This window comes from Ochlerotatus camptorhynchus, unplaced genomic scaffold (genome assembly GCF_037179485.1).
Source record: "Ochlerotatus camptorhynchus isolate MF236.1 unplaced genomic scaffold, CSIRO-AGI_Acam_v1.1 ptg000171l, whole genome shotgun sequence".
Classification (NCBI taxonomy): Eukaryota; Metazoa; Arthropoda; class Insecta; order Diptera; family Culicidae; genus Ochlerotatus; species Ochlerotatus camptorhynchus.
Genome location: NW_027040661.1, coordinates 876985 through 886870, shown reverse-complemented (window position 1 = coordinate 886870; position 9886 = coordinate 876985). Strand labels below are relative to the sequence as shown.

At 38.4% G+C, this 9886-nt stretch overlaps 1 protein-coding gene across 1 annotated transcript in view; it reads right to left on the bottom strand.

Annotated features, from left to right (window-relative positions):
• Positions 1 to 280: 280 nt before the first annotated feature.
• Positions 281 to 9886, bottom strand: part of ari-1 (E3 ubiquitin-protein ligase ariadne-1) — a 30328-nt gene continuing 20722 nt past the window's right edge. The window contains exons 4-9 of the mRNA XM_065222525.1: positions 4515 to 4730; positions 4171 to 4446; positions 3953 to 4110; positions 3766 to 3889; positions 3470 to 3696; positions 281 to 3408 (exon numbers count right to left, since the gene is read on the bottom strand). Coding sequence (XP_065078597.1) covers positions 3327 to 3408; positions 3470 to 3696; positions 3766 to 3889; positions 3953 to 4110; positions 4171 to 4446; positions 4515 to 4730 — 1083 coding nt within the window. The 3' untranslated portion in view covers positions 281 to 3326. The remainder of the gene's footprint in view (positions 3409 to 3469; positions 3697 to 3765; positions 3890 to 3952; positions 4111 to 4170; positions 4447 to 4514; positions 4731 to 9886) is intronic.

Genomic DNA, 9886 nt, shown 5'->3' with positions numbered 1-9886 from the left:
AAAGATAAATGTATAGGAAAAAGATGTGATACAGAGCATAATGTGATAGCATTATTTAGTATTGACCGTTAATGATTCTCTCGTGCTTAGGTGTACGGATTTCGGTACCGCACGGTAATACAAAATAAAAATTATGACGTAGGAATCCGATTCGTTCGAAGATGGGAATAGGTTCGAATATCTTCCCGTCTTATCTTTCTTATCCATCTAATCTTGACGCAAGCTGCATGTTCTAGGAATTTTCGGAATGATGCTAAAACAGTATCGACCTAAGAAACCATTTTAATTTAGCTCTTATTTATTCTGCTCATTGATCCGATCGAATTTACATTGCAATTTACCTTGTTTGTAATGTTTTTATTAACCTCTGTAAGTCAACAAAAATGAGAAATGACCCTTGCTAACATATTCTTTTCATAATCCGTACATAATTGGTTACTGCTTCTTATATACTCATTTTTTATTATATACTTCTTTCACATCACTTTTATATATATCTTTATAGAGTTCTTCTCGTTAAAATGTTTTATCACTTTTTCAATGATTTTTATTGATTTTGTTCGACTGTAATCCGTTTTAAGCGTTTAAAAAAGCATGTGTAGGAAACAAATGCCATTCAGTATCAAATCGTAGAGACATTTGCCAGATGTTATAGCGTAGTATCTATTGCGCATTTTGCACCGTATTAGTTCCTGTGTTAAAAAAAGTGCTCAGAATGTTTCCACGCATTTAAGAAAAAATAAGAATTGGCCATTCTTGACTTTTCTTAAAGCGGTATCATCTCCAATAAAAGAAAAGTTCCCTATATGTTTTATGAACGGCACGAAAAAAATAGCACATTAATTTAGTCTAATTTAGTGCAAAATGCTCAATATTTTATAGATGACTAAATACGAAACCTATTGAACGACTTTATAGTGGAAGGTAATAATTGAGAATATAGAAACAATTATGCAGCGCTAGAGAACTACTCGAAAAGCATAACACAAACACAGCGATAGAGTAAAATTCAAACTACAAATTGTGTTCTAGCTAATATGGTTTGTACTAGTCCTAGCCCGGTTGATACTACCTCGAACGTCATTATCCCGCATGTGTAGGATTACCCCGAATATCTGCAAAAAGCAGAGCAGTCATAAGAATGCAATACCACTGTCAGGGAAAAGGTATTCGGGTAGGGTGACATTCGGTCTCTCTGTTCATTAGGGCTAATGACCTTCGGCGCATTGTTGGTGGTCTATAGAATCCTACTATGCTTCTATTGTTTTTTTTTTCAACATTGTCGTATGCTCTAAAATTATTCAACTCAATGCAATTGAAACACGCTCGATGAATAAACTGGTGCTTACCACAGTTTGTTGTTTTTAGATGGTTAAAAAGACCAATTGAAAACAAAAGTAGCAATAGCAAATCAGTCACATAGGAATAAAAAGCTGATGATAACATACGTTATACTGTTGGTGGACACATAATTGTCCCATGTGTTTATGAAACATCACAGCACATGACACAATTATGCGTCCGCCGGTAGTATAATCAAATCACCGACGAAGTATAATCTTCATTTACATTGCAAGATCAAAACAATCATGGTGAGGAAAAATGATTGAAATTATATTATTCCTTGTAGTGACCGAAAGAATGTTGATGAATAGGAACGATCAACGCATTGAACCTTCCGTTACACAAATTTAATTTCCGGGTTAAATTTTTTGGTATGTATTTTCAACATTAAGTTGAAGTCGTTGTTGAAACGCAAGTAATACAAGACGCTTGAAAGCGGATTTATATAGAGTAAGTAGATAAAACTAGCCAACAAAACAGGCTATGCTCAATACATTGGACATAGCCACTTTTGATTTTCAGCCCATAGTCGACAATCGAGAGGAAGAGCGAAGGTATGAAACTGAAGATTGTCACCTAATACTTAGTCAGGAAGTACCTATAATAACATGGAAAGGTTGTTAATTGGCACAAATGACACAGTTTTTCTAAGCATTGTGCCATTGAAGGTTGAATACTCATGATAGTTGCTGTAAGTTATTCGGACGTATTCAACAGGGCGAGTGAAGTGAGGCGAATCTTTATCACTAATGAATTGATAATAGTCACCTGGTGTGGCTCTCTATTTGATTTGCACGGAGACTCACATCACACGACTTTACTTCACTAGTGACAGAGAGTCACCTCACGTCATTCGCCACGCAGAATAAGTGTGGGGCTTCATTGGGAATCGTTTTTCGTATGAATACTTGTATGAAAAAAGTCGTTTTGACTTGGTTCCATAATGTGGCCCTGATTGATTGGCGAATAGCTGCTATTAAACACATAAATGTCTAATGTTCCACAAGAATTTATAGAAAAACGGACAGTTATTCAAAGCTCTTTCAAATTATACCATTTCAACAGTAAAGAAGGATTCCAGAGATCTTTGTTCAACTCCGGTCATGTCGCCAGTAACAAGAGAAAAATTAACTACATTTGAACCAATATCCATTGTAATATTAATTTTTATAAAAGGTTAATAGTGTAGGTATCGTACATCTTCATCAAATTATGTTCACAGTAGTGTTGGTAGTGGTAAATTGCTTAAGAAAATTGCCGAAAATGCCAGCTAAGAGCATTTGCCGCTTCTGCCAGGAATAGGTACTGCTAAATCTGTCGAAGACACAAGATACCTTACATGATCCATACACACGCTTATCGCTTATTTTGGTTGGCTTGCGATACTAAACTATACATTTTTAACTTTCCGCGTGCAATCGAAGGCAACAATTTCAATTGAAATAAAGAGCTTTTTCGTCTCCGATCCTATTCAAAACTACACAATTTGCCATCCGATTCAAGCTGCCCTGTCCAACTAGAGAAGTGAGAATACCTACATTTACGTTTTGATGACATTAAATCAATATTTTAAGTGGTTCTCGTGTGCTGTTCAGCTACTAATTCAGAGCGATTTTAATTTACACATAAAAAACAAAATTAATGAAAAAGAACGGTAAAGAACAACGATTCTGCTCAGAATTTACTAATATTTAGTATCTCGTTTTTTTTTCTTTCTGATATACCATCTGAAGTTGAATATTCGCAAAGAAAAGCACATCTTCACAGTTAGAATACTTACAGTTGTTTCTTTTACTGTTTAGTTTTATCTCGGTAATCTTTGTTATTCTGTTTTTCGTCGGCAAAATATTTCTTCTACTAGATTTTTCTAAGACTTCTGCTGGCTTTCGCTTTCGTTTGCTGATTTTGGTTATGCCTATTTCAACGGACATCGAGAGTCCTACGCAGAAGAAACTCCCACTAATATCTAAAGATAAATTTTATCAATCGGTGTAGTCCCACCAATCCTTCTCGTAGCCTTCGTGAACGTGGTCTAGCAATACCTTTCGGCGTTTTTCGCAATACCTACAATAAGAAAGCATTGTATCAGAAGAAGGCTCAATTAGTTTAAAGTAGAATTACTTACCGATATTTATCTTGAACTTTCTGTTTGATGTCGGCAAGATTTTCCGACGTAATATCACGCTCCAAGTACTCGGACAGTTTCTCCGTGGCTGTTTCCAGATCTTTCTGATTATCCTCAAAAATAAGCGACTGATTATTCTTCCGCAGGTAGTACGCAAAAACATAGGTGCACATAAGCGTTTGACGACACTGGCAGAGGATATCGACGGCTTTTTTCAGGAATTGGACCTGTTTTTTTTGGAAATATATGCACAAGTTAGAATTTATTCTGTAACAATAACTATTAGTCAACCAAACCTCAATCCACGACATGTTATGTTGCTGCATCTCTTCCATCTTTGCTTTAACCGACGCATACAGCTTATGCTCAAATTTCAACGATTGCATGTGATTCATGTATCGGTTGTAATAATGCAAGTATCTGCGAAGTATAAAACACGTCGGACAACGTTGAATGAAATATGTATCGAAATCAGCTATATACCTTGCCAATGATGATCTGAATTTTTCCTGGGCATCACGAGCAGCACGAGCCTCATCCTCATCGTAACGATTGCAGTTATACCATGAAGAACCATGAGGTTCCCATGATCCTAGGCAAACCCAACAGAAATCGTACTTGCAGTTTTGATTTTTGCAAACCTATCGAAGCGAATATAAATCTCAGAGCTTGTTTCTTAAACACAACACAAAAATACCTACCATGTGATTGCAACCACCATCCTTTTCGATCGTTACGTTACACTTCGGACACTCCTTAGTATTAGCCGCGATCCAGTTGGATGTCTCCGAGTCGTCGTCACACTTTTTGATCCACTTCCTCAGCAGACGGCACTGAACCGGATCGTGCCAGTTCTCGCCACATTCGAAGCAGAAAACGTGATTACATTTGCAAATGACCGGACGAGCATCTACATACTGCACTTTTAATGCAAAGTTACAATCGGCCGACGTACACCAGCGGAGCAATCGGTTGCACTGTATAACACAAAAAAATCGAACACCATAAGAAACTAGAACCAATCTAACTAATGCTTAAAACTTACTTCAACGAAGCTGTTGGTTATCAGGTGCTGATACTTCAGTTTAACACGTGGATCCGACACCAACCGCATGACAGTCACATCGTCCACCAAAATGTCACATCCGTGCGCTGCACAAGCAATCGATTGACCTAAGCCTTCTTCAACGATTTTGGTGGTCAGGTACTCTTGCCAGCATTGTGTACAAAAACGATGACCACATTCCAACCCAGTCATCATCTGTGGAGTGTAGGAAGATTGTTATTTAAGGTCCATGACGCGTGAGATGTATATAATACATCGTTTGAAGAGATGGCCTTGTAGGCAGCTTAAGGACATTTTTTTGTCTTTCTATTTAGTACCAAAAGGCTGAAACCTCTCAAAATCGAAATTTTGAATCAAGTGTGCATGTTTATTTTTCTTTATAGTAAGGACAGTGGCGTCTCCTTAACCTCAATCTACCTGTGCACCAGCACTCAAAACATAAGCAATTATCAAAATATTTCTTACAATGGATAGATATCGAGTAAACTAGAAAATTAAGTGTATTTTTCAACCGATTCGTGTATGATTATGGCATTGAATTTGGTTTTGAAAGTTGGTGCACAGGTAACAAGTGAGGGTACGGGACGCCACCGAGTAAGGAGGAAATTTTCAAAAAGCTGTAGAGCTTTGAGGCATCGTGAATGGCATTATTTTAACCCCCAAAAACTTTATTACTTGCCATGCCTGTTTCCTAATGTCAGTAATCTGAAATTTTTCCTTCTTTCAAACATCAACAGTTCCTTAGGGTTTTACTGCACTGCGTATGAAGTTTTGATTCTATAACATTTGCCCGAACGTCATTAGCCCAAATGTAACATTAGCCCGAATGTAACACAATCCCGAATCGCTTGAAAATAGTCTGATTTTGAGCCCTGTATTTGTAACTTTGTAGAAAACTCACTAAATTTCTGAAATGTCTAATATTAGATTCTGATTTCTCATCCAGCATTCAAATATTCATTGATATACATTGTTTTTTTGGTTTTGATTTTGCGAGAGACATTCAAATATGTACCTACTAGTATTCAGAAATATTTTAAAGTTCGCGAAAAAACTGCTGATGTTTACAAGAAGGAAGAATCTTCTCTAAAATATTTAATTCAGACTGACTGACTTTCAAATCCTAGATTGCACAAATTTTCCCAAAGTCTATGTTTTAAATCTTAAATTAAAACTTCATTTGCAGTACAATACAACACCAAAGAACTGCTCATGTTTTAAGAAATCCTTCATGGGAAATCAGAATCTAATATCAGAATATCAGACAGTTCAGAAATTGTATACGTTTTCTAAAATGTTACAAATACTGGGCTCAAAATCGGATTATTTTCAAACGATTCTGGCTAGCGGCATTCGGACTAGTAAAGTGGGACCCACAAAAGGCCGAAACTCAAAAGGCCGAAAATCGAAAAGGCCGAAAACCAGAAAGGCCGAAAATTTATCAAAAACCGAATTTGTTGAAAACCGCATCCAAACAATTTGTTAGCCTTTCTGCTCGCACAACTGACTCGGCTCGTTAAATGGTTTGCATTCACAAAAAAAAAAAGAAGCCAAGGTGAAATTAGATATAGAGGTTGTAACGGAACCACAGGGTCTCGTTTGGTAGCTGGGTGAGATCCGTATCACCCAAGACCTGTCAGCGAAAACGTCAGGGAGAGTACAACGGGTGACGTGGCTCTCAAACAGGCAGCATAAAAATCGTTGACACAGAAGAAACACAAACGTGAAACAACGAATAAAAACAAGGCAAATTAAAGTTAAATTCTTAAAGGTAACGCTTAATTATTTTCTAATCAGGCTAATTAGATAAAATTATGATCTAGTAAATGCAAAGTGACTAGGTAAATTATTGTTCATCTTACTTTCTATAAAAAATACTTATTCTAAATTTGATATAGGTGGCAATTACTTCAGCTTTGCACTGGGTGACGTTTTGCCTAAAATTAGAAACTTAATAGTAAGTACATACGATATAATGTGAATTTAAAATGCTTAACTATCTATTTAAACTATTATCACAGCAAGTACTTGTACGGAATTAAATAATTTCCAAATTTGGAAGATAGTTTCGAGTTAGATTAGAGGAGAACACGAAATCGTAAGAAGAATTTATTTGAACTCGATCAACATTATAATTTACGTATTTAATATATTACAGCTTTGAAGCTGGGTACAACCTGCTATCGGGACGCGTTTCTTTCTTTTTGGGAAAAACCAGTAAGTGGTAAGCTGCGGGTAAGAGAACGGCAAGGAAATGAGAGATGCGATAGAGGCGAACGGTTTATTTACGCAACATTCTGATTGGGTAGCAAGCAGTTGAATGTGTGTAACTATCGCTGCTAATGACGATTTTCGATTTGAGAATACCTCCCATATTGAATTTCATCTTGAACGAAGCCATCATCGTCATTGCATACTCATACATCTGGAAAAGTAAAGCTAACTATCACTTTCTCTCCCATTTAGCATCTGAAGCATTTCTGCTCATACAACTAAGTCACCTCGTTGAATTGTCCGCATTCACACAAAACGAAGCCATATTGTCATTAAATCGTCGTTAAACACTCAAATAAACATAAAACTAAAGTTACCCAAATTTTAAGTTTTTTTTTTTTATTACGGAAATCGAATGGCTATTAAGTAGCTTCTATTACATTTTATGAAGATGCAGAATAATAATTATTGTAACTTTTCTTTAATTATGTAATTTGATTTATTAAAAACAAATTAACAAAAGCCCGAATCGGGAAAGCGACAAAGTGGACTTTGTCACTTTCCCGAGCTTTTTCGACCTTTCGTGTTTTCGGCCTTTTGTGATTCGGCGTTTCGTGATTCGGCCTTTTGTGTATTTCGGCCTTTTGTGTTTTCGGCCTTTTGTGATTCGGCATTCTGTGATTCGGCCTTTTGTGATTCGGCCTTTCGTAGTACTCCCAGTAAAGTTCGGTCAAGTGTCATTCTGGACAATGTTATAGAATTAGCATTCCTATTTCTTCAGACGACATACCGTGCAAGCACCTTAAGTTAAACAGTGCCTAAAGTTGGAAAGTTCAAGACCAACAATTGAAATAGCCTTAACTCCATTTTGTAGACAAACCTTGTAAGGCCATTTTCTCGCGAACCGAAGTCCGCAAAGGCAAATCAACATAATAGACAGGTAGGGGAAATTCTCCTCTACCCGATTGTGGTTTAGGTTTGCGAATGAAGGTTTCGGTTCGCGAGAAAATCGCCTTACAAGGTTTATTTACAAAATGGAGTTAAGGCCATTTCAATTGTTGGTCTTGAGTTTGATGTTTATAAAACATTGTCAGATAAAACTGTATATTTGAGCTTAGCTTATCTAGCAGATAATCATGATCGTAGCTGCTGATTCAAAGAATAATTCGGGTACAGGCACTGTTCGACTTATGATGCTTGCACGGTAATCACGTTTCATCAGCCAAGCTAACGATCTCGACATTTGTTGGCAGTTTAAACGCATGCACACCGTTGTACATCCCACTCCAGAACGTTAGACCAGGTGGAGTCTTGTGGAACTCCTGGAATGATCATAATCGAACTCTGTCCCTTATCTGTCTCGTAGACCAGTAGTTCCGGTGTTGGAAGTAACTCTCTAGAATTCTACACAGGTAGGCAGGAACCCTAATGCTATGCAACGTGACGGCTATGGATTCCCAGCTGGCACTATTGAATGCATTCTAGACGTCTACGTTTATCGTTATCACGGCGCACGAAGCAATAACGATTTCCCCTCCATTTTTTCACCGACTTGTTAACTCTATCGATCACTGTCCAGATTGCGTTCACCCTGGATTATATTTCCGGAATCCATGCTTTCCGGATTCATGTATCCAGTAAGTATAAAGGCTAGGGTAGGTCATTAGTATGACGGAATACTTGTTCCCCACTGCTAAAGGGTGTCCACGATGAAATTGCCACACTATGAAATTGCTCTAACTTTTTAACCGTTGGGTAGAATTTAATGAAAATTTGGGTGGATTTAGTTCATAGTGCATTATTTACATCCTGCAAGTTTTAAAGTCCTGTGATCAAAACTCGCGGAAATGGAGTCGAAAGAACAGCTCGTGCGTGATAAAATCTTGCGCATTCATCACGAGAACAAGGATCTCTCGCATCGTTCCATCGCTAAAACGTTGGGAATCGCGAATTCCACGGTGTCGCGAGTGATTAAGCGGTTCGAGGAACGGTTGACCACCGATCGGAAGCCCAGAAGTGGAGGAAAAAGTATTCCGTACAACACCAAAAATCACAACCGCGTAGTTGGGGCCTTCAACCGAAATCCGAACGCCTCCGTTAGGGATGTGGCTAAGAAGCTGCACCTAAGCCGAAGTTTTGTCCAGAAGGCCAAAACTAAGGCTGGGTTTCGAATGTTCAAGGTACAAAATGCCCCTAATCGCGACGAGAAGCAGAACAAGTCCGCCATAACCCGTGCCAGGAAGTTGTACCTCAACATGCTGACGAAAGTTGAATGCTGCATCATGGACGACGAAACATATGTGAAGGCCGACTTCAAACAGATCCCCGGCAACCTGTTTTTCACGGCCAAGGATAAGTTCAGCGTTCCGGAGCATGTCCGCACTCAGAAGATGTCCAAATTTGCGAAGAAATTCCTGGTTTGGCAAGCCATCTGCACGTGCGGGAAGCGGAGTGCACCTTTCGTGACCCAGGACACGATGAACGGACAGGTGTACATAAAAGAGTGCCTCCAGAAGCGGCTGCTTCCTCTTCTGAAGGCCCACAACGTCCCAACAATCTTCTGGCCGGATTTGGCCTCATGCCATTACTCCAAGGACGTGCTGAAGTGGTATGCGGACAATAAGGTCAATTTCGTGCCGAAAATGTTCAACCCTCCCAACACTCCGGAGCTCCGCCCCATCGAGAAGTACTGGGCGATTATGAAGCAGCACCTGCTTAAACGACCTAAGGTAGTGAAGACAGTCGAAAAACTGAAGAAAGTATGGGTTTACATGCAAAAAACGGTTGATTCACAGGTTGTGCAGAATCTTATGGCCGGGGTTAAGGCCAAGGTGCGGGCATTTGCGTATGGACTGTAAATAAAATACGAGTAACATGGTAAAATGAAGTTTAATAGTTATTTCTCAATCCCTGAAATTTGATGGCAATCCAATGAAAACTCGAATTTTGCGAATCAATTTTGTGTGTGGCAATTTCATCGTGGACACCCTTTATTTCAGTTTTTATTATAGTCCCCAACAACTGTGCCAAATTTGAACAAAGATGTTTGCTATTTGGATTTGTGGGAGAATGTTTAACTTAGTATGGGAAACGGAAAGAAAATATTAGTTCGCCTATATAGACGAGTATTAGTAAAA